The following is a 26,366-nucleotide window of genomic DNA, read 5'->3' on the forward strand; positions in this document are numbered from 1 at the left end:
ACAGTTCTCATTTAAAAAAAAATGTTTAGGAGAAAATGTTTCATGTACTTTTTTTTAACATATAAAAAGAGTTTTTTTTATTTTAAATTTTCTTTATCTTTTAGATATTTGATTTTTGCAATCACATGTGAAAATAATCTTTAAAATTCATTTTCTAAAGGTCTAAATCCAATTCTCTCCCTTCATTTCTCTCCTCACCTATCCCTGAGATGTTAAGCAATTTGATATAGTTTCCACATTTCATGAATTTTTGCATATAATTCAAATGTTTAAAGGACTAAACTTTTCAGACTCATTTACATATCTAAGTTTTAAAGTGTTGGACTCTTACTTTCTCATTTTTCCAGGATTTAAATTACAATGAAAAGACAACTTTTTGCTGACCTATGTTGTGGAACCTAATAGAGATCTGGCAGAAAATTAATTCTAAGACTAAAGCATCAGGACTAAAACCAAAAAAAGCTCCAGAAGATTAAGAGGAAAAAACAAACCTTGCTCAAAACAAGATGGTATCTGAAAACCAACATTTGGCCCAATGAAGAGAACATAGATCTGGAGCCAGAGCATCTGAATTAAATGCATGTCCCTGCCCTGAATACTATCTATAGGCTGCTAGGTGGTACAGTGGCTAGAGTTATAGGACTAGAGTCTGCAAGACCTGAGTACAAATCCAACCTCATTTACTAGGTTTGTGGCCCTGGGCAAGTTGCTTACTCTCCTTTTTGTCTCACTTCCCTCAACTGTGAAAATGAGGGAAATAATATTAGCTCCTAATTCAGAGGGTGTTATGAGAATCAAATAAGATATTTGTAAAGTGCTTAGCCTGGTATATAATAGGTGCTTAGTAAATGATTTTTTTCCTACTTTCTATTTATTCTATTTATTTATTTCATTTATCCTTTCTAGAATTCAGTTCTTTTCATCCATAAAATGATAGATAACCTACAATGTCCCTTCCAGATGGCTAAATATGGCTAAATATGTAATGTTTAAGTATTACTAAGTCACTGAAGGCCTAATATGAGTGGATTATTAAAAAAAATACTTTTCAAAATAGAATCTTATTTGCCTTGCTGCCACAAAAGATTATTTAGTGAATCACTATTTATATCAAATGCCAGCACCAGAGATCATTTTTTTCTTTATTGAAATTATTGTTCAGTGTTGTTTGACTCTCAGTAACCTCATGGACATTCTAATGCTGTTCATGGGATTTTTTTTTTTTTTTTTTTTTTTTACCTCATGAGGTTTGTTTTCTTAGCATATTGGAATGGTTCGCCCTTCCTTTCCCCAGAGAATTAAGACAAAAGTTACATGACTTGCACACAGCTAGTAAGTGGCTGAGGTGAGATTTGAACTTGTCTTCCCTACTCCGTGCCATGCCTCTATCACATGAGCCACCTAGCTGCCTCTTTTATTGAAATACTTAGTTATAAATGCCTTAAAGCCTTCATTAGTGGAGGAGCATAGAAGCTAGACAAATGAACTTAGAATATCTGATGAATGACCACGACAGCTCCTTCCAACCAAAATCATTCTTAAGAAATCTCAGAGAACCATGCTTTGTGTTTGAAAAAAAAATTACAGGAAAATGGCAAATGTCATGAAATTATTTTAAGAACTTTACTTACATTTTCAATATCGCTTTAGAAGTGTTGCTTCCCATGAAGAACTATTGCTCTGAATCATTTCATTGAGCAGAAGTTCTTGCAGTAAAATACCTTGTATCACTATAGAGAGGAGACTATTCCACTGAACTGCCACTCAAGTTGCTTCTTGTTGACATAGCTAAGATCATCAGGGACCAATGGCTATACTAAAGACACTAAAAAAAAAAAAGAAGGCATGGAGGGAAAGTATATGTTTTTCCTTCATTGGAATATTTAAAATCTATGAAATGCTAAAATGGGAAAACAGAAGGCTAGACATTTTCAGAAATAGGACTTAGCACATTTTACTGGTCATGCTTCTGATTAAATTAAACCTACAAAAATAATTAAATGCAATTAACCATAAAATAATTACATTGGCATTAAAACAGAGATAACATTTGCAACATAAACTCTCAAACCTGCACTGGATCTATAAAATGCATGGCCACATAATATATAACTTGCTAAACATCAAAATCTGTAAAATTGTTTCAGAGACATTTGAGGCGAAGCTTTACTGTCATCTAGTGAATGGTTGCATGCCCCCAATCCAAACGGAGAAACTTAATTTAACAAAGAACTGGTTAACACACTGGCAATTTGTTTCTTTTACTCAGTTATTTTATGGATTAGTTTTAATTGTCTCACAACAGCAGCTAGTAACTAATAATGAAATGTAGTTAAACTTTACTACTTTAAGGATTAGTGTCATTTAGGGAAAGAGCATTGATTTTGGTGTCAGAAAACTTGGGTTCAGATTGTAAGAGTTAAATTAAAATTGAATACTTCAAGTATTATTTTTTATAAAGTTTATTATCTGACAAAATAGAACCACATGAATAAGTTTTCTCTACCTGCTCAAAACACCCACTCCACCAAAGCAGATGACAAGAAGCAAAAGAGCCAGACTTGGAACTCTACCCAATTTATCTCCTGTCTACATCAGTACACAAGGAAAGGAAATGAGTGGGATCCTGGGAATTGTAGTTTTTGTTGGGGATCGTAGTTTTCAGGGTAATAGATTTCACTTTCACAAGATTCCCAGCTCTGATGTTAACTGCTATGAGATCTTAGATTTAAAGATCCTTCCCTGGGCCTTAATTATTTCATCTACATGTGAAATGACATAGTTGGGCTAGAATAATGCAAAGTTTCTGAAAATTCTAATTTCTATGACTCTATAATAACCTTATCCTTAGGGACCCTGGATCAAGTCCTTTTTGTGGGTTTGGAAACTATGAACTAAATTTACCATAATATTGAACCATTACGTGGTAGTGGCTTAAAGAGATGGATAAAGGATGGAGAGTAAAGCAGTGGTAAGGAACTTTTAGAAATGACACTATTCTTTAGATTGTTATTCTTCTCCATGCAATGCATGCTCATGGTTTTTGTTGGTTTTTTTTTTCTTCCTCAAATTATCTAGAAATTTGATGCTACAGAAATTCTCCACAGGTGGAAGTAGTGTTAGAATAGCTTTTCTGAGAGTTTCTTCCCTTTACAAAGAATGCCATCAATACTTCTAACAAGTGCAACAGGTATGGAAATAAAGGGTTGCCCAGTCAACCCTAGGTATGTAGTTGATTTTTAAAAATATATAGATGGACAGTAAGAAAACTTTTACAGGGTATCTCTAAGCCCACAGAGAACATCTGAGCTAGAAAAAAAAAGAGGAATAATCATGGCTTTTCTGTATTAGTTGTTCAATTAATGATGTGTTGGGTTTCTTTTTCTAAAATTATAACACTTACTCTATGTCTTAGTATCAAAAAGAGAGGCAAGGGCTAGGCACTTGGGGCTAAATGACTTGCCCAGGGTCACATAGCTAAGGAAGTGTCATGGCCAAATTTGAACCCGGGTCCTCTGGATTCAAGGTTTGATGCTTTATTCACTGTGCTACCTACCTATCCCCAATTAATGATGTATCAACAAGGAAGTAATAGAAACCATCTCTTACAATTTCGAACCAGGTGAGTAGAAGTTTTATTTAGAAACAGAGCAAATACAGTCATTGATATAGCTATAAAGGAAGGCTTCTTTGAGAAAACAAACCTGTCATTGACAAACTTAAGGTACAGAATTGTATCTACATTTTTGGCCTTGTTTGTATTTGTTTTGCTTGACTCTGCTTGTTATAAATATTGTGTTTTTATATCAAAGAGAGAGAAATTGGGGTGAGAGGATGGAAAATGTTGGCAAAAAGAAAAAGAAGAATAAAAAGAGGGGTCATTGAAGTACTTTTCAAAATAAGAGAACTGAAACAAGTTCAGAAGGTAAACAAAAAGGCAAAAAGGCTTTGGAAGTAATATGTTGAATGTATTACATGCTCTTTAAAAAGTGAAACTATACTTAATAGACATCTTTTCAAATGTAATACTTTCTGTTCTACTTCCTATGTGGAAATATTCTTCTTTTTGGTGTTTTTAAATTTAGAATTAAAATTTTTAAACTAATAACAAGGAAAAAAAACTCCCTACTTTATAGAGTGTGGAGATATCTTTTATGCCCTAAGATGAGTCACTAGTTTCTATTTGCACTAGCTTTGCAGATGAATTTATCTTGCATTTCTTGCATTGATGCGAAACTTTATCATTGTCTAGTCTACAAGGTCTATCTGTTTCACTAGCTTTGAAGCACTGGCAAGGGTGGGGAGGGTTTTAAAGAACAAAGAGAAAGTAGAATGTATGATTTCTCACTCTGAATGTAGTGGAAGCCAATTTCTAAAATGGTGTTAGACTGAAAGAAAAAAAGATTCTGAATGCAGAAATCCATGCTTGTAATATCTGCTACTGAGAAGAAAGAAGCAGATGGACCACTTGAGCTTGGGAGTTCTGAACTTTAGTAGAACTAAAGCTGCTTAGGTCCTCATCAACTAAATCCAGAACCATTATGGTGAATCCCCAGGAAATGGGGACCACCAGGACACCTAAGATGGGGCAAACCAGTCAGGTAAAAATGGAGCAGGTGAATGTTTCCATGGAGATGAGTAGTGAGAACAGGTCTTGTAAATGGCGGCTGCATTTTCAATTTGGGGAAGACTGTCTCAAAAAACAAAAACAAAAAAAACAAAAAAATGAAGATAGCACATTCCCTCTTTCTTTGCCTAGATAACATTAGCATACTAAATCATATGTAATAGTTGTCACTTTAAGCAAAATTATTTAAAAGCCCCTCATGGCAACAAAAAAGTAAGGTTCAACGATAGATATATACTTTGGTAAGGAACACCAGGAAGGTTTAAATAAGGTTAAAGTTAAAATAATAGGTTACTTTAAGGAAGGCATTGGATAATATATTAAGTGTGCTATGTTTTGGTGGGGGAAAGGATAGAGCTATGGATCAGGCCAAGATGATGACCATAAGGAAGAAGTTCCTTCTTTCAATAGTGGAGAGAGAACAGTCTAAAAATGGAAAATATGGACATGCCTGTGCTGATGAGGGAGATCTTGAGGAAAGAAAATGGAAAAAAAATTCCTCATTTAGAGTGGATGTGTTGTGGGTAGTTATTATTGTCATAAATCACAAGTAGGCATGTGAATCAGTGAATGAATTGGAAAGTATGTGATTATTGTATGTATATAAATATATATATATACTAAATTATATACTAACAATAGCTACCATACTAAGCAATGATGTTTTAAAATCTCCTTATGTGATGTATGTAAAAACCCACATATATATCATACATATATGACTATTATATGCAGATACATATTTTAAAATTTCTTACACAGCCAAAGCAATATACTTGTTTTATCCCTTATCTTTTATCTTAGAATCAATACTACATATTTGTTCCAAGGCAAAAGAATAGTAAGGGCTATGAAGGAAGGAAAGAAGGAAAGAATGAAGGGAAAAGGGGGGAAAGAGAGAAGGAAGGAGAGCTCTACATGACCTATTAGAACAATTCCTCTGATAATAAACAGGAGAAGCTTTCGGATGAGCAGATCAATATAGAAAGCAAAGAGAAAGTATGTTGGCAACTAGGAATTATCTCCTATGCCAGTCATCTGTCAGGGTAAAACCTCTGGAGACTCCCTGACAGGATTTAACTCAAGGGGCATCTTATAGTCTCAGATCCAAATGATTTATAGTATGAGTATAGGGGGGGAAATGCCTGTAGTTGAGACAAGGAGATGGAAATTTATCACCTTTTTTCCTGTCTTTAAAATCTGGTGGATCTTAAAATTATTTTTAATGATTTTTTAAAACATCAGTTTTAGAAAATATGTTAGCAATCAAAAGAATCAGCAATCTTCATTATTATAGTATCATGTAGGGAGTGATAATGATGATAATGGAATTATTTGCAATCCTTACATCTAGTTAATTTAGAATCAGAAGCTAGCTACTGAATAGCAAAAAGAGGAAATTGCATAGGCTAGTAGAAAGAATGCTGTCCTGGAGAGTCAGGACATGTCAATTTTAGTTCTTATCTCTCCACTAATTTGTGGTGTGATTTTGGGCACATCATGATGTCCCTATATGTAAAATGGAGACAGGATTACATGGTTTCTAAATTCCCTGATAGGCCCATCATTCTATAAATTAAAAGAATTCCACAAGACTTTACAAATCACATGAAAACATTTTTAGCCTTGTCATTCTCCTTCGATAATTTAACACTCCTTGAAATTTGTCTTTTAGTTAATTTAGCTTCTAGAGTTTTCTGATTCAGCAATGGATATCAGTATGAAAAAGCAGCATAATTTAAGCATACTGTGTATGTCAGCAAAGATGTCCAAAATAGAAGCAATGTTAAAATAGCTATGATAAGACAATCAAACATAACTATTGATAGAGTTGTAAATTGGTCCATAGTCCATAGTCTTTGACCAGTGATCTCACTTGGCAGGTACACCAAGAGTTTAAAGGCAAAAAGAAAGACTCAATAATATAACAGAAAATTCAAAGCAGCACCTTTTTATGGAAGCCAACAACTGAGAAAGAAATGTGTCCATCACTTGTGTGAAAGGGAATTTTTAACTCCCTTTGTTTATTTAAACTTAATCAATCAAGAACTTGGAGTGCCCCTCCTTTCACACTTAGTCAGGGACTTCTGAGAACCTTTTACTAGAAAAGGAAGTTCAAACTCTCAAAGACCGGGAGTGGATCCCACAAGCACTGCTGCCTTGGGCAGTGCTAGACAAATTAAGGAACTATGATTGTTCCTGAGATGTGACTTGGGATAACTGTTGGACGGAGAAAAGTGTTTATAAGATGAAACCCAACAGGAAATCAGGCATTCCCATTTCAAATTCATTTCGGATTTGGCTTCTGATTTTGGCTTCCTGATTTGGACTTTGGATTCTGGTGGACATTCAGATTCCTGTTTTGGTGAATCAGGCTGAAGAGGGACACTTACTCTGGCAAGACTCTTGTCTCCTTGGTGTTAGAGACTGCCTTTTGTGGCTCAGCCTCTTTGGTGTCGGTCCTTTGGTTGGTGAAATGCTTGGCTGGAGATACTTTTGTGAGCTTGTGAGATTCACATTCAGATTTGCACTCACAGTCTGGAGGCACTCAGATCTGGACTTAGGGTATTTAGCTAGGCAATATATTCTACCTCTTTCCTACATTTCCCTCTCTTTACTATCTCTACTTTGCTATAATAAAGCTACTAACGCCACTAAGAATCATAGTTTAATTTTTTATTATTATAAATTGCAACCACAACAATGTTTTATAACTCTTAATTTGACCAAAACCAATTTTAACTCTTACACTTGGGAATGACTGAACAAAACATGGTAATGAAGATATTTGAATATCGCCATGCAGTAAGGCATAAGCATCTGGAGGAATTCAGAGAAATTTAGCAAGATTTTATTAACTGACAAAGAACAAAATAAGAAGGTTCAGAAGATGATCATTGACTATAATAATTTCAATAAAATGAACACCTAATTATGGAGTCAAACACTGAGTAACTATAATAACACATTTTGATCCCAGAGAATTGATAACAAAGCACATTGTCCTTCTTAACAGAGCAATATGCTTTCTGACATAGTTGCTATATCAGTTTGTTCTTTTCTTAGATGTTTTGTCTTTGGAATGAAATCAGGTTCTATTCTAGGATAAGAATGATTGAATATATCCAAAAATGACTATCATATATGAAAATGTATAGTCAACAAAGGACATAAGGAAGCTTTACTTGGATTCAAGCTGAGATGTTCTCCTCCTCCCTCTCTCAGTCCTCCACCAGAAGTCCTTTTCCTTCTCCTTCCTCTGGAGAACTACCCAGAATCCTCTCTGGTCTCAACTGTCACCAACTGTGATCAACTGTCCGCCACTCCTTCTCTGGCTCCTTTTGTCCCATCCCCCTTGCACAAATCCCATCCTTAAAACAGTTAGGAACCTGCATTCCAACTTCACGCTGTGTAGCCTATCTAATCTTTACAGGCTTCAGTTTCCTCATTTGTAAGCTGGGAATAGGGATGCTTACCCTCACAGAAGCCTTCTGAGGAAGGTATTTTATAAACCTTAAGATGCTTACAAAAATGTAAATTTTTATTTTGGAAAGAGAAGAAACAATCGAGCATTTTGATGTTGCAAAAATGGCATCCTATATAACTTGTCCTTTCAAAAATCACCCTGTTGACATGCTTCATGGCCCTCCACAAGATTCTTTGCACAGCTACATCCTCCTAAGGGGATTCCATGGCAGAATATGAGACAAGACCAGATCAGAGGCACAAGATTTCTCATTCATTCTTAGATACATGGACACTCCACTGGGAGTTTCCATCTTGTGACATCAATTCATTTTGACTTTGTAGATGTGGTCAGACGATGTATTGTGAGGTCTAAAATAGAATCAATACACCCTCATCTTTTAGTCTTCACCAGATCACATCAGAGGCATCCTTTTTGCCTCTAGCAACTGACATCTGTCAACATCTTGAAGCAGCAAAAAGTATACCTAGTTCTATATCTATATTTTGAAATTAAAAGTTCATCTAGGAATTTCAATTCAATAAACATTATCAAGCACCTATGATTGGTCAGGTCCTACACTAAGCAAAAATAAAATAGCTTCTATCCTCAAGAAGCTCATATTCAGTGGAGGGATACATGAACACAAGTGAGTAAAGATACAAGTATTTAAAAGTAATTCCAAGAGGAGAAAGTACAAATACTTGGGAGGATCTGTAAAGGTTTGTGTTATAAGGTGGCATGTATTGTGCTTTGAGAAAGTCAGGGCATATAAGGGAGGAAAGAATACATTCTGGCTTGGGGAAGTATCTTGTTCATTGACAGAGGAGAAAAGTGAAATTGAATATAAAAATGTTGACTTGCTGAGTCTCTGAGTTGTGAAAGTTAGCATAGGATTAAACAACAAGTATTTCATGAACAGAGTATCTGCTAATGGATTAAATGTTCATTTGGTATGTATCATTTCTATCAATTTTCATTGATGAGGCCTATTTCAAGTAGGCCATAATTTTCTTTCTTTTTTTTTTTAAACCCTTACCTTCCATCTTGGAGTCAATACTGTGTATTGGCTCCTTGGTGGAAGAGTGGTAAGGGTGAGCAATGGGGGTCAAGTAACTTGCCCAGGGTCACACAGCTGGGAACTGTCTGAGACTAGGTTTGAACCTAGGACCTCCCGTCTCTAGGCCTGGCTCTCAACCCACTGAGCCACCCAGCTTCTCCCAGGCCATAATTTTCTTAGCAGCAACTAGCTCTTCGAACTTCCAAGATATTCTGTATCTAATGACACTCAAGAAATAATTTGACATCTTTTTGTGCTTTAATTTGGAATTAACAAATAGTTTCCAACATCAACATTCACAGAAACACTTAGTAGCTAAAATAGGATATTTTGGCATGAAATTCATTAAGAGAGTTCTCAAAGAACTTCTCAAATAACAAAAACTGTCAAAATATACCAGGGATATAAGAATGCCATCATGTTTCCCTGATCCTGACTACCATAGAAGTTCTCATAGCAGAAAAAAGGAATTTCTATTTTTTGTCCTCTTCCTTTTCCCCATTCTGTAAGATGACCATTCTGCATATTGTCATAAAATTTCAAAGTTATAAAAGAATCTGGTTAGACAATAAGCATACGGAATAGAAAGCTAGTCTTCAAGTCCCTGGTTTCAAATCCTGCCTTTGACGATATGTGACAATAAGATACATGACAATAAGCATGTCACTTGTAAGAGTTAAGTTAGGGGTTTGACAAAAATAAAAGAGCAATTTTTAACAATGTTATTAAAATAGAGATAGGAAATAACATAGTAAGGGAGGGAAATAAAGGAAAGAGGTAGAGAAAGAAAATTTCCTAATGTCTATACTAGTTATCCAACTACTACCTACAATTACTACCTAAAACTGCCTATATCTACTTATAAATGCCTATAACTACCACTAATAACAACCACCTCACAAAGTCCCAATCCAATCCACCCCAATCAAAGTTAACCCAATCAGTGTTTAATCCAACCCCAATTAGATCTGTAAATGAAGACCAACCACCCCAACCACCTTCCAAAAAAGTTAAAGAAAGAAAAAAAAACTAACAGCCCAAACCAAAAGCCCAAAACCCAAAAGCCAAAAAGTACTCTAAAGACTAAAGACAAAAGACAAAAAGCCCTATCAGTAAGCTCAGGCTCACCTTTTATATTCCAGCAATTAAACACCAACCACCAACCCAACACACTCACTGTAACCAATTTCCCCACAACTGCCAACACCTATCAGCAACTGACAGACCAACCAACTGATACTGACCCTTTTATACTCTTTTTTAAACCTCACTTCCTATCTCAATGGTTTCTACTTCCTGTCACTGTGGGCTGGTTAATCCCTACATATCTCTATGGTAAGAGGACCTTCAGGTCCCTCATTAAATTAAAAAAGGAATAAAGAATTCCTTTTTTCACACTTGATCATAAAGTTCACCTTGATAACTTTCTAAGATTGCCAAAGGAATATTTGTGCTGTATTAATAGAGGGAATTTCCACACCAGCCATTCCCTGATATTCATAAAATGACAGATGTAGACAAAAAAACAAAAAAAAAAGGAAGGAAGGAGGCCTTTAAGATCATCTATTTCAATCCCTTCCCTTTTTCAGAAGAAAGAACTAAAGAGAAATTCTGTTATAATTCTCTTAATTAGAAATTCAAATCAGCACAGTGCCTTTGCTTTTCTATTTCTTGTTCAGCTCCTTTACAATTTAAGTTCTAATGTAGATTCATTCTCACCAGATGAAATGTTATAAGGATAAAAATAAAGTCTTACAGGTAATAAGTGTCTGGAACCACATTTGAATATGGGTTTTCCTGATTTCAGGCCCAGTGTTCTATATACTATGCCACCTAACTGCCCCTAGTACTGAGCCTCATGATCTTAAACTCAAATTACATGTTGGTTTCAAATTTATAGCACTGATTTATCTGGACTACTAATATCTGGGTAATTTTTTTTCCTCATGGACTTTCTAATGTGGTTCCATACTTCTCTGGACTAAGGCTTGTATATTATGCTGCTGAGTACTACAAATGACTCTGTCACCCTGCATTTTTGCCATCTCAGCATGGTTTAAAAGAGAAATAAATTGTATTTGGAGTTATTGTTGGTCTAGGTCTGGAAGAGACATCACAGACCATCTGTCTAAAACTCACATTTACAGATAAGGAAATTCAGGACCAGGGAAGCTAAGAGATTAATAAACTTCATGGGCAGGACTTAAAAGCATATCTTGTAACTCTAGAGATAGTTGTCATTCCCTGTACCATGCTGACTCAAAGGACTTAAATGTGATTCCCAGATCCATTGCTTCATACTTGTAAGACTTTGGTAAGGAGTCACTTTAGTTCTCAGTTTCCTCACATTTAAAAAAAAAAGCTAGATTAAAAATGAAGTACTACTTATTGAAAACACTAGAAAGCATAGGAATAAAAGGGCCTTTCCTTAAAATTAAAATAATAAGTAGTATTTATTTAAAACCATCAGCAATTAAGAGCCCAACTTTTGGGACATGAATCCACTATTTGACAAAAACTGCTGGGAAATTTGGAAAACAATATGGAAGAAATTAGGTTTAGATCAACATCTCACACCCTACACCAAGATAAATTCAGAATGGGTGAATGACTTGAATGTAAAGAGGGAAACTATAAATAAGTTAAGTGAACACAGAATAGTATACTTGTCAGATCTCTGGGAAAGGAAAGATTTTAAAACCAAGCAAGAGTTAGAGAAAATTGCAAAATGTAAATTAAATGGTTTTGATTATATTAAACTAAAAAGCTTTTGTACAAACAAAAAAAATGCAGCCAAAATCAGAAGGGAAACAACAAATTGGGAAAAAATCTTTATAACAAAAAATTCTGACAGGGGTCTAATTACTCAAATATACAAGGAGTTAAAGCAATTGTATAAAAAATCAAGCCATTCCCCAATTGATAAATGGGCAAGAGATATGAATAGGCAATTTTCAGGTAAACAAATCAAAAGTATCAATAAGCACATGAGAAAGTGTTCTAACTCTCTAATAATCAGAGAAATGCAAATCAAAACAACTCTGAGGTATCACCTCACTCCTAGAAGATTGGCTAAAATGAAAGAAGGGGAGAGTAATGAATGCTGGAGGGGATGTGGCAAAATTGGGACATTAATGCATTGCTGGTGGAGCTGTGAACTGATCCAACCATTTTGGCTGGCAGTTTGGAACTATGCTCAAAGGGCTACAAAAGAATGCCTGCCCTTTGATGCAGCCATACATTGTTGGATTGGTACCCCAAAGAGATCATAGATGAACAGACTTGTATGAAAATATTTATAGCTGTGCTTTTTGTGGTGGCAAAAAACTGGAAAATGAGGGTATGTCCTTCAATTAGGAAATGGCTGAACAAATTGTGGTATCTGCTGGTGATGGAATACTATTGTACTCAAAGGAATAATAAACTAGAGGAATTCCTGGAACTGGAAAGACCTCCAGGAACTGATGCAGAGTGAAAGGAGCAGAACCAGGAGAACATTGTACACAGAGACCAATACACTGTGGTAAAATAGAATGTAATGAACTTCTGTACTAGCAGCAATGCAATGACCCGGACAATTCTGAGGGACTTATGGAAAAGAACACTACCCACATTCAGAGGAAGGACTGCAGGAGAAGAAACATAAAAGCAAAACAACTGCTTGAACGCATGGGTTGAGGCGGACATGATTAGGGATGTAGACTCGAAACTACCACACCAATGCAACTAACAATAATTTGGTAATAGGTCTTGATCAATGACACATGTTAAAACCAGTGGAAATGTGCATTGGCCATAGGTGGGGGGAGTGCGGGTTGTGAAGGGGAAAGTAGGAGCATAAATCATTTAACCATGTTAAAAATGAATATTAATAAATGGTTAAAAAAAATAAAAAAACCATCAGCAACTATCATCTGCAATGTGGATAAATTAGAAGCCTTCCCAATGAGATCAGGAGTGAAACAATGATGCCCATTATCACCACTATTATATAATATTGCACTGGAAATACTAATTTTTGTAATTAGAGAAGAAAAAGAAATTGAAGGAATTAAAGTAGGCAATAGAGAAACTAAACTATCACTCTCTGTGGATAATATGATAGTATACCTTGAGAATCCTAGAAAAGCAACTTAAAAAACTAGTTGAAATAATAATTTTAGCAAAGTTGCAGGATAAAAAAAAAAACCAACATAAATCATCAGAATTTCTATATATTTCCAACAAAGCTCAGCAGTGAGTTAGAAAGAGAAATTCCATTTAAAGTCAACCAGGGAATCTATTTGTCAAGAAAAATGCAGGAATTATACGAACACAATTACAAAACACTTTTCACACAAATAAAATTAATTCTAAACAATTAGAAAAATATTAATTACTCATGGATAGGCTAAGCTAATACAATAAAAATGACAATCCTACCTAAATTAATTTACTCATTCAATGCCATACCAAACAAACTGCCAAAAATATTTTATGGAAGGAGAAAAAATAATAAAATTCATCTAGAAAAACAAAAGATCAAGAATTTCAAGGGAACTAATGGGGAAAAAATGTGAAGGATGGTGGCCTAGCAGTACCAGATCTTAAACTGTGCTATAAAGCAGTAATAATCAAAATGGTCTGGTACTGGCTAAGAAATAAAAGGATGGATTAATAGAATAGACAGGGTAAATGATCTCAATAATCTAGTGTTTTATAAATCCAAAGACCCCAGCTTTTTGGATAAGAACTCACTTTTTTTGACAAATACTGCTGGGAAAAGTAGAAAACAGTTTAGTAAAAATTAAGTTTAGATCAAAATCTCACACCCTATGCCAAGATAAGGTCAAAATGACCTAAATGAATTCTTATAGATTTAAATATGAAAAGTAATATTATAAGTAAATTAGAGGAAGATAGAATAGTTTACCTGTCATATCTATGAAGATGGGAACAATTTATGACCAAACAAGAACATTACAGGATATAAAATGAAGAATTTTTATTATATTAAATTAAAAAGGGTTTGTACAAACAAAACCAATGCAATCAAGATTAGAAAGGAAACAAAACAGGAAAAAAAATTATAACAAATTTCTCTGATAAAGATCTCATTTCTCAAATATATAAAGAACTAAGTCAAATTTAAAGAATCCAAGTCATTCCCCACTTGATAATTGGTCAAAGGATATGAATAGACAGTTTTCAGATGAATAAATCAAACCTTTTAATAATCATATGAAAAAATGTTCTAAGTCCCTATTGATTAGAGAAATGGAAATTAAAACAACTCTGAGGTACTACCTCACACCTATTAGATTGGTCAACATGACAGTAAAGGAAAATGATAAATGTTGGAGGGAATGTGGCAAAGTTGCTGGCAGAGTTGTGAATTGATCCAACCATTCTGGAAGGCAATTTGGAATTTTGCTCAAAAGGCTATAAAAAATGCATACCTTTTCATCTAGCAATATCACTGCTAAATCTGTATCTCAAGGAGGAAAAAAAGGTAAATGGCCTGTTTGTACAAATATATTTATAGCTGCTCTTTTTGTGATGAAAAGGAAGTGGAAACTAAAAGGATGTCCCTCAATTGGGGAATGATTGAACAAATTGTGGTATATGATGATGAGGGAATACTATTGTGCTATAAGGAATAATGAACAGAATGACTTCAGAAAGAGCTGGAGTGACCTACATGAACTGATGCTGAATGAAATAAGCAGAACCAGGACAACATTGTACATAGTAACAGCAATATTATGGAACAATCAAATGTGATAGACTTTGCTACTAATAGCAATACAATGATCAAGGACAATTCTGAGGGACTTATGAAAAAGAAAGCTATCTATAACCAGAGAAAGAACTGTTGGAGTAGAAATGCAGTTGAAAATATGATTTATCATTTATTTGGGTATATGATTTGGGGTTTTGGTTTTATAAGACTATTCACTTACACAAATGAATAATAAGGAAATATGTTTTGCATGATAATACATGTATAACCCAGATTGAATTGCTTGTCAACTCCAGGAGGAAAGAGGGAAAAAAGGAGGGAGACAATATGGATCATATAAGTTCAGAAAACTTATGTAGATATTTGTTATAAAAATTTTTCAATGAAGAACTAGATTACTAGAATATATTTTTGATTCCATATCTTCCCCTTTAGATTGTAAGCTCCTTGAGAGCAGAGACTGTCTTTCACATCTTTTTGTATCCCCAGAACTTAGCAGATGTGGTACATAGAAGCTACATAAAAAATGTTAATTTATTCAAGATTGATTACCTCCAATGTCCCTTCCAATTATATTTGTGGACCTATGGTTCCCCTTGAGTTTTAAGAGTGCAGGCTATTACTAAGGACTCATCCCTTAAAGGAAAGAGAGCCAGAGTCAGAGAAAGAAAGAGAGAGAGAGAGAGAGAGAGAGAGAGAGAGAGAGAGAGAGAGAGAGCGCCAAAGTCAGAGACAGAGAGAGAGACAGAGAGACAGAGAGAGACAGAGAGAGACAGAAAAGAGACAGAGAGACACAGAGACAGAGAGACACTTTAATCCAAAAGTAAGAATAAAACCATTTTGCCCTCTGTTGAACTGGCACCATGATTCTACGAGAGTTACTTCTGTCTTTTCTTAATATCACCCTAATCTTTCAACTAGATATCATCAAATTCTTGTGTTTCTACGTTTGCATTAGCTCTTGCCTCTGATTAATCTTCACTTCCTAGTTCATGTACTTTTTTACTTCCCATGTAGATTATTAGGGCTATAAATTGGAATCCTTGTACCTGTGACAGATTCAGTAGGTGGTGGGGAGTGGAAGGAATGCCAGGATAGAGTCTAACCACTGGTGCAATCATACCAGAAGAGGAGGAACCCATCTGCTAGAGAATCTGACTATCATTCCAAAGGAGATTGATGGATAGGGGAGGCCCTGGGAGAAGAGTTCTATAGTAAGAAAATCCTGTGATTGATGGCTTAGAGGTCATTGTACCATGTAGCAGTGAAGGCCAGAAAGGACCAAAAAGTCAGGCATGAGAACAGAAGTCTCCAAGGGGAGGATTTGTGCCTGCTATGGGTCAATACCTTGAGATAAAGCTCTATTTATCCTATTATATGTGTAATTTAATATCATAATAGCCTTTTAAATGGTATTACTGTTTTAAGTCAATCCCCTCTCCATTTTATTTTCCACACCAATTCCCAATTGACCTTTCTTTTATGCAACCATGACAATCATATCACTTTTCAAAAACTTTCAGTATTATTTCATTAGGTATTAAATAAAGCTAAAATTCTTGATCCTGATATTCAATATCCTCCACAGAGCTTTGGCCTTTCCATCATGCTTTTTGTCTCCTATTCTCATAATACCCATCTCTTTTTCATACCTTTCTTTGTCTCTTTTTCACACCTTCACTTTGTACCAATCTCTTCCTCTCCAGACCCAACCCATTTGAAATAGATTCCCTTCCATTCCACTACCTACAGATGTTGAATTTCCTTTGTTTCTTCAAAATCTGACTCCAATGCCCTCACCATCTCCCCTATGAGGCCAAGTGGAAAGAATCATTCAAATGTTCCTCACTTGGATGTTTCTTGGTCCTTTCTCTAGCTCTGCTTTATATCCATTTCATTCTACTATTTTACCATGCTTGACATTTATTTGTATATATATTATATGTTGTATCCCTTCCCACATTAAGCTGGGACCCTCTGAAGGCAGGAACTGTGTTGTTTTTTTTTTCAACTTTTTATCTCCAGTGCCCCACATAATGCTTTACTCAAACGTACTTGCTAATTAAATATTTCATTGAATTGAAGCAATGATCTTGATCTCAAGAAAAAATGTGCCCTAGAGAATTCTCTTGGCAAACCATCAGCAACTATCCAAGATTTCTTAGAAAAGATTTCACGTTTTACTCTTACATATAAATATTTTTTCCAGACTGCATGAAGGGAGAAAAAAACTTTTAAATAATCTTTTAACAGTTTAAATAATCTCAATTGTTGACTCTATTTCTAAGAATGTACAACAGAATTCACAATTATCCTTTTTCATTGTTTAAATCTAAATTCTGATTCTCAAACATTTTTTATCATGATTCCGTAGAATGAGACTCTGAAATAAAGTTAAATAATCTTTATCACAGCATCTGCTTGAATACACCTTCAAATTAAAAATCTGATGTTATTCTAGGTAGGAGATTTGGCACTGCAAAGTAAGAGCACAAGTAGATTTCAGAGGACTCCAAGAAAACAAAGCTCCTAATCACCTCCATTAACCTCATCACAATCCAAAAGATTGTGAGCTTCTTGAGGGCATTTTCATTTCTTTGTATCTCTCCTTCTAACACAGTGCTGACACATAGTAGACACTTAAGAAATGGTTAGAACTCTTCATCTAAAATTTAAAAAAAAGGATTTTCTTCCCTTCTCCCCATCACCAAAGCGGACTCCACACAAATTACCATTAGCTGTTCCTTTTGGCAAGGACATATCATCTTCTTTTTCAAAATTACTTTTAAGGAATTCTCACATGGACCTCCTAACCTTTTCCTTCCAATTCCTTTTGTGCAAAATGCAAAAAGTTGGTTACTTATCTTTGCCCCTCACCACTCTTTTACTATTAGGAAGTTACAGCTTACCTTGGACATAGATGCCTGATTGAATCTGAAGGACCCTTGGGAGGGTTCTAGGATTTAGTGAGTGGATGAATTCCTGAAGAGTGGACGTCATTTTTGAGCCAGAGGTGTGCAGAAGCTTGGTGCCATGCAAGCCTGGGGTTGCCAAGAGTCACTTCATGGCAGTTATAATCTGGGCAATCTCCTTAGACACACTGAACTCTGGGGGTGGGGAGACCATTAAAAAAAAAGGTGTTAAAACATTTTCATTGTCCTCATTGTGGTCTTCATTTCCTCCCAGCACCAAAGTGACACAGGATGGGGGGTGGGGTGAATGAGTCTGAACAGATCCCACAGAATGAGTATGCCAAGTATGGTTCTTATTGCCTTCTGCTTACCCAGGTGCCTTTTTGCAGCTCAGACAAAACTGTTTGTGGTCAAAACTGCAGGTGAAAGATTACCTTAACAGTAGGAGAATATGATTTCTGAAACTAATCTAAGATGTAAAACTGTTTTACTGTAGAGTCCATTTCACATGGACTTTGTATCTGAATGCTTACTTATTAAGTCCTACGTGACTAAGTTGTGTCGCTTTATCAAATGATTGTAGAAGTAAATAAGGAATTTAATTTCTTTGTACGTGTATCGAAAATGTGACATCACTGATGATCCCTAAATTCACTTTTAATTTTCATTCTTATTATTGTAGTCATTTTCACAAAAGCTCTTTCCTGGCGTGAAGGAACTGGGATGTACTTTAGGAGATTTCTCTATTATCTGTCTCATTTCTTTCTCCCCAAATCATCTGTGAATTTCTTATCTCAGATCGCCCAGTGTAAAAGTAACCAACTCACTTTGCAAGAATAATACTCAAAGAATGAACATTTATTTTAAGTGAGTGATCATGTCTGGGATTTATATCAGAGTTCTTATTGATTAAAAAATACCTAAGGGTGACAACTCTCACCAATGAGCTTTGTTAGAGTCAATTCTAGAATTACTGAGCCTGGTTCTAGTAGGGTACAGCAGGAACTCCTCCTTCTCCTTAGCATCTCCTCTAGAGTTACCCCCAGCTAACTCCATAATGGCTTGCCTTTGATAGTTCATATGTCCTGCTCCATCACTATGTGCACAGGTCATTTTTCCTATAGCTCCCTATAGATGCTGCATATCATTGCTTCCCATCATTAAATTCCATCATGGTCATATCAGTCACTTTATTTCATGAAAACTTTCTTGAACTTCTAGTAAATGAGGCTAGATATCTTCTTCTACTGTCTGAAATAGTGTCCTATCCACCTTAATTTCACTGCTATTCTCCTTATTTCTTAGAAGAAAGTACAACCATTCTTTTATTTAAGGAACCAGATCTCTGTGAAGAGCTATCACCACAGACAAAGAGTAACTGAGAGCACCTGGCAGATTAAGCTATAGATTTTCAAAATGTACACATAGATTGGTGATGAAGTAGCTAGGACAATGGAGCTAGATTCAGGAAGACCAGACTTCAAATCCAGCCTTAGATACTGACTAGCCATGTGACCCTGGAAAATTCACTTAACCAACGTCTGCTTCACTTTCCTCATCTATAAAAGAAGTATAATAATAGCCTCTAACCTTCGGGGTTGTTATGAACATAAAATAAAATATTTGTAAAGTGGTTTACCAACCTAAATGCTAGTGATGACTATATGTTTTTTGTCTTTTCCTTTTATTCTTTTTAATTAGATGTAGAAACAATTTTCAATTATTGTTTTCTAACATTTTGTGATTCAAATTCTCTCTCTTCCTCTCCCTCTCTACTCCCCTCCCCCCGCTTCCCAAGATAGTAAATAATCTCTTATAGGCTATACCAGTAGCATTTTTTATATCTAAAGACTTCCCATCCTCATACTATGTTTCCCACCGCCTCTGCCATGAAACAAGAAGTCTTCCCAGGATTGGAATTAAAACTCTTCTTGCATACTACAAACAAGTTTTCCTCTTAATATCTTGTTTACTGAGGATGACTTTTACAGTCTTAGTTATATGCTATGCCCCAGCATACAAGTACTGAGCCTCCTTTCTGTGTCACCTCTTGTTTCTAGTCTAGGGGTCTGGAAATGAACATTCATTTTTCTCTCCCATTGTCTCTCAACCTCCTGTGATTCCCCTTGGCAATGTTATTGAAACTACCTGGAGCTGCTTATAAAGTAGCTAGGGGAGAATGACCAAGGAGAGGAAAATATATTTTCCCTCTTGCATTCTTCCCTCAGTCATACTTTTTTAAACTTCTCTTGGATTATATATAGTATGTGTATAGAAAGCACAAATTATATGTTTCTTGTATAGATATAAGTAAGAAAAGTGGAAGTTTTCACAAATAATATTCTACCACAGACATCACAGGATATATATAGATTTGGAAAAGATCGTTGTGTTCATTTGATCCAATCTTCTTCTTTTACAGATGATGATGACTTTTGGCCCCAAGGAAAATTTGCAACATGGCTAAGGTCATAGAGAAACACCAGTAAAAGCTAAGGCAGTAAAAACCAGAAATAAGATTTGAACCCAAGTCGTATGACTCTATAATTAGGGTCTTTATCTTGAACAACTGCCAAAGAGAGAATATGAGATCCCTGTGGTTTTTTTGGTTATATTTCATTGTCTATAAACATATTTTATATATTAGAGCAAACACAGCCCTAAAGACTGTCCTCCAATATGGCATCTAGTGCATATATGTTAAATCATACATGAGTCCTTAGGAAATATAATAGACATAATTTGGCTCCATTGCCTTCTGTTTAAGCAAAGCAAAGTAAATCATAAAAAGCTACATATCCTTCCTTAAGGTGTTTACCATCATCTTGGAGCATGTCCAGTACAGAGTTCAAATCGAAGAAGAATTTCCTAGAGATAGAGAGGTCCTCCAGATAGTCTAGTCTGCAAATAATAATTCTGATTGCACTAAGTTCTAGAACACAACAGAACCTGCTAAGCAATATATAGCAGGGTTGGCAAACCTTTTCCCAGTTTGAATACCCAGAGGGCAAATTCAAGCTGTCTGTGAGCCCCAGATTACCAGAGAGAGTTGGGCACTGGGAAGAGGGGGAACAGAGCTGCTCCCCAAGTGCCAGCTGTGCACACGTGCCAAGGCTTTGCCAACAAGGTGAGAGAGGGTCATCTAAAAGAATTGGGCCTAACTACAGAGGAAAAAGCAACTAGATGGAGAATAAAAATATGCACCCTCTGAAATATACAAGTAAAACCTGGTGTACACTATTATTCATGTCAGTCTCCTCAGAATGTACTCTGCTGCCTTGTACCTGGAGATAGCTACATGGCACTGGGTGGACATCCTCTCTCATCCCTCTTGATACACTGTATGGAAGCCCAGCTGTTGGCTAGCTACTATAAATATAAAAAATGATAAAGGCTGCTATAATAATATAAATTAGTATTTTAATTAAAGCCATTTTGATAGATAAAGTCATTTGACTATGCGCTTGTAAGCATTCAAAATTGCCGCTCCAGTCATTATTACCTCTTCCTCAGTCTGCTGGCCAAGAGCCACTCCCTCCTAACCCAGGAGATTATAAACTCTTCCCTGCATGGAGATGTAGGTGTCCCCACGCCCAAAGAACCGGAACCAGAAACCCGTTGGCCACGGGAAATGTGTTTGATAATGTCCATAGAAAATACATATATATACTTAAAGATGACATCTCCCAAATTTCACTTTTACACTACTCTAGGTACTTCTACGATTACTTGCCACAACTGAATGCTGTTGAAAATAAATAAATAATGCTAGGAAGTAATTTTCTGAGCTCGAACTGACATTTTATTGTAGAAACTATAAAGTACAAAATGTCAGAGTCCAGACCTGCCAACGACACACAGATGAGGAAATGACAAATATATATAGTCTATGTGAAAAAGTCATTACACAATATCCACCCAGAAAGAAGGGGAGGGTGTCAGCTGAATGTTTCTTCTGGGGAAGGGCAACCCAAGTTTTCTAGCTTTTATAAAGTTTCCTTCTTTAAGATCTGCTTTTATGGGCAAAAGACATGAATATGCAATTTTCAGATAAAGAAATCAAAACTATCAATAAGCACATGAGAAAGTGTTCTAAATCTCTAATAATTAGAGAAATGCAAATCAAAATGATGCTGAGGTATCACCTCACACCTAGCAGATTGACTAAAATGATAGTAGGGGAGAGTAATGAATGTTGGAGGGGATGTGGCAAAATTGGGATGTTAATGCACTGCTGGTGGAGTTGTGAACTGATCCAACCATTCTGGATGGCAATTTGGAACTATGCTCAAAGAGCTATAAAAGAATGCCTGCCCTTTGATCCAGCCATGCCATTGCTAGGTTTGTACCCCAAAGAGATCATAGATAAATAGACTTATACGAAAATATTTGTAGCCACGCTTTTTGTGGTGGCAAAAAACTGGAAAACGGGGATATGCCCTCCTATTGGGGAATGGCTGAACAAATTGTGGTATATGCTGGTGATGGAATACTATTGTGCTCAAAGGAATAATAAACTGGAGGAATTCTATGTGAACTGGAAAGACCTCTAGAAATTGATGCAGAGCAAAAGGAGCAGAGCCAGAAGGACATTGTACACAGAGACTGATACACTGTGGTAAAATAGAATGTAATGGACTTCTGTACCAGCAGCAATGCAATGATCCAGGACAATTCTGAGGGATTTATGAAAAAGAATGCTACCCACATTCAGAGGAAGAACTGCAGGAGTGGAAACACAGAAGAAAAGCAACTGCTTTAACACATGGGTTGAGGCGGACATGATTGGGGATGTAGACTCAAAACTACCACACCAATGCAACTATCAACAACTTGGAAATAAGCCTTGATAGATGACACGATTTAAAACCAATGGAAGTGCACATCAGCTATGGGGGTGGGGGGAGGAGGTCAGGAAGGGCGAAGGGGAAAGGAAGAAGAGTAATCATGTAACCAAGATAACTTTTCTAAAAAATAAAAATTATTTTAAAAAATCTGCTTTGAATAGTATACTTGTCAGATCTCTGGGAAAGGAAAGATTTTAAAACCAAGCAAGAGTTAGAGAAAATTACAAAAAGTAAATTAAATGGTTTTGATTATATTAAGCTAAAAAGCTTTTGTACAAACAAAAACAATGTAGTCAAAATCAGAAGGGAAACAACAATTTGGGAAAAAATCTTTATAACGAAAAACTCTGACAGGGGTCTAATCACTCAAATATACAAGGAGTTAAAGCAATTGTATAAAAAATCAAGCCATTCCCCAATTGATAAATGGGCAAGAGACATGAATAGGCAATTTTCAGATAAAGAAATCAAAAGTATCAAAAAGCACATGAGAAAGTATTCTAAATCTCTAATAATTAGAGAAATGCAAATCAAAACAACTCTGAGATCATAGATAAACAGACTTGTACGAAAATATTTATAGCTGCGCTTTTTGTAGTGGCAAAAAACTGGAAAATGAGGGGATGTCCTTCAATTGGGGAATGGCTGAACAAATTGTGGTATATGCGGGTGATGGAATACTATTGTGCTAAAAGGAATAATAAACTGGAGGAATTCCATGTGAACTGGAGAGACCTCCAGGAAGTGATGCAGAGCGAAAGGAGCAGAGCCAGAAGAACATTGTACACAGAGACTGATATACTGTGGTAAAATCAAATGTAATGGGCTCCTGTACCAGCAGCACTGCAATGACACAGGACAGCTCTGAGGGATTTATGGTAAAGATGCTACCCACATTCAGAGGAAGGACTGCAGGAGAGGAAACATATAAGATAAACAACTGCTTGAATGCATGGACTGAGGCGGACATGAATGAGAAATAGACCCTGAACAAGGACACGTGTTACAACCAGTGGAAATGTGCGTTGGCCATGGGTGGGGGAGAGCGGGGGGTGAAGGGGAAAGTAGAGGCATAAAGTATGTAAACAGATTAAAAACGAATATTAATAAATGTCTAATAAAAAAAATCTGCTTTTTTTTCTTATCTTGGGGGTAATTGTGTCATCTCTGTTCCAAATATAATAAAAAGCCAAGGTGACTCTGTAACTTCAAAGCCAAATGAGATATCATTAATGTCTGGACACATTCCAGGTTGGCTCGAGACATGCACAACTTCCATGACAAGAATGTTTTTGCCAGGTGCTTTAAGGGATTATCTTTACTCACTTTTCTTTCTTCATCACTTCATTTACTTACAGTATGATTATTGATTCCTAATTCTCATACACAAGTGTTCAGTCAGTTAATAATTGGGATCATTCCTTATAACATCTCTAAAATATGGATCATCTAAAAGATTACATGCAGAGTATATACAATTTTACAGAGGCATAAAATAGTGAACATAAACTGAACAAATCTTGTCCTGGACTATTTTCATATGAGTTCAGTTGTCTGCCTTACAGTGGTATTTGAGGCCTTCAAGCAATGATTCATCAGTACTCCTACTGCTCTTCTATTCATTTAGAAATCTTAGTATTTCTTTTGTGGGCAACAAATGGTTGTAGTGCATCATTTTTCTTGACTCTTAAATAGGGCTCCTTAATAGACATTTCTGATTTCTCAAGATCAGTACTCATTCTCTGAGGGACAAGTTTGCCAGTGAAAGAGTATTACACTTGAAGTCAATGAGAAATAAGCTTGTATTCCATCTACCTACTAGCTGTATGATCATGGACAAGTCATTTGACTTTTCATTTTCTATTTACTCATCATGCATAATAATTAGAGTAACTACCTCTCAGAGAAGGAAATGGTAAAAACCACCAGTATCTTTGCCAAAAAAAAAAAATCAAATGGAATTACAAAGAATCTGAAATGACTTAAAATGACTAAATAACAACCACAACCATCTCTAGCCTCAGAGGGTTGTGAGGATCAAATGTGATGCTGAAGATGTATATTAAGTATTTTATAAGTTCATCTAAATATCAGTTATTGCTAAGAGAACCACCTACATATCTGACAGATGCCAACACCTGGCAACTCTAACTTTACTCCATTAGCTTTCCCAAATACTTTCAGTAATTTTTCTTCACTTTCTTTTAAGTATTCAAAAACACACAGAAGTTATCCATATGACCAATACTTATTTTTCCCTAAGCTAAATTCTCTCTAAGACAGAAGACCTAGAAATCTATTATGGCATGTGCTCAAATTAGTAGCATTCCATTGGGGGTAAAAAAAAAAGGCTTTCTTCTCAAGAGCTTCAACTGTTTGGGTAAGGAAGAGAGAGAAAACAATTCTTCTATGAATCTCTCATCTGTAAAATGTAAAATTTTCCTCATCTGTAAAATTGAAATAATAATAGCTCTTGTTATTAGCAGCTAAGAGCTTTGTGTAGAGGATACTGGACCTGGAATCAGGAAGGATTAAATATAAAGCCTACCCTAGATACTAGATGTGTAAACCCTTGGCAAGTTATAACCTCTGTGCCTCAGTTTCCTCACCTATAAAATTAAGGAGTTGGACTGAAAACCTCCAAAGTCCTTTCCAGCATGGAATCTATGATCTTATAGGTTATCATATAGACCAAATGAGATAATATATATATATAATTTGCAAAACAAAGTGCTATATAAATTCTACTTTTACTATCTTTAAGTATATGATTCTACCAATAATAATAGAAGTCATGGTTGTGAGGGAGCAGAAGCTTGTGAAAACCCCTCAGATCATACTCTGTAGGAAGATTTTTGCATTTTTGTTTTTGTTTTAGTTTTTGATAAGACCATGATGGTTACAACACTAATGAGAGTAACAACAAATTCTGTTTAAAGGATTCAAATGTAGTAGCAGCATGAATCTTTGTCAGATGATCAAAGATGGGGTTTTCCCCCACCCCTTTGCCAATGTTTTCTCAAAGCCGCCCAAGGTTAATTTGCATGACCTGGCATAGCTACCACAGGGTAAAATGGGTATAGAAAGACAAAGGGAGCCGAAGAGTCCCTCCCAACTCCCCAACCCTGCTTTTGATGGATTTGGAACTACCAATATGAGCATACCTGAGACTGGGGAGGAAGGAGATGAATAAAAGATACCTTATAACTGTTATGGAAATACAATCTCTGTAGAGAATGCTGAGCAGAAGTCCCCAGTAGCTGAAGAGACCTTATTTTGAAGTGTGGGGCTCAAGACATAAATTGTAGCACTATCATTGAGGATTTTAAGTAATCCACACATGGTTTAGGTGTTTTGGAGTTGATACTATTGATAGGAAAGAAAAAGCATCTTTGGGGCAGCATATTATATGGAAAAAGAGAGCTGAATCATGAGGGGAAAATTACTGACAAGTTAGCTGGAATGGAGGGCAATGGCTATCGATTAACAAAGTACCTTTAAAAGAAATTCAGAACAATAAGAAGGCTTGAAGTCAAATGAAGGACAGTGAAGAGAAAGGCCATGTTGCTTTCTCGAAGATGGGGATATCCATTACAGAATGATGGAGCAGTAGAACCCTGAAGGAACACAGCCATCATAGTGAGCAGCAAAGATACAGATCTGCAATTAGATGCAAAGATATAACCCTGTCCTTCTTTCTTGCAAGAGTGTCACTCAGGCTGAATGAACGAA

General features: G+C 35.8%; 1 protein-coding gene across 1 annotated transcript in view; it reads right to left on the bottom strand.

Moving 5' to 3' along the window:
• Positions 1-17,875, bottom strand: part of THEMIS (thymocyte selection associated) — a 233,740-nt gene extending 215,865 nt beyond the window's left edge. The window contains exon 1 of the mRNA XM_044675428.1: positions 17,785-17,875. Coding sequence (XP_044531363.1) covers positions 17,785-17,875 — 91 coding nt within the window. The remainder of the gene's footprint in view (positions 1-17,784) is intronic.
• Between the last annotated feature and the right edge of the window lie 8,491 nt (positions 17,876-26,366).

This window comes from Gracilinanus agilis, chromosome 4, assembly GCF_016433145.1.
Source record: "Gracilinanus agilis isolate LMUSP501 chromosome 4, AgileGrace, whole genome shotgun sequence".
NCBI lineage: Eukaryota > Metazoa > Chordata > Mammalia > Didelphimorphia > Didelphidae > Gracilinanus > Gracilinanus agilis.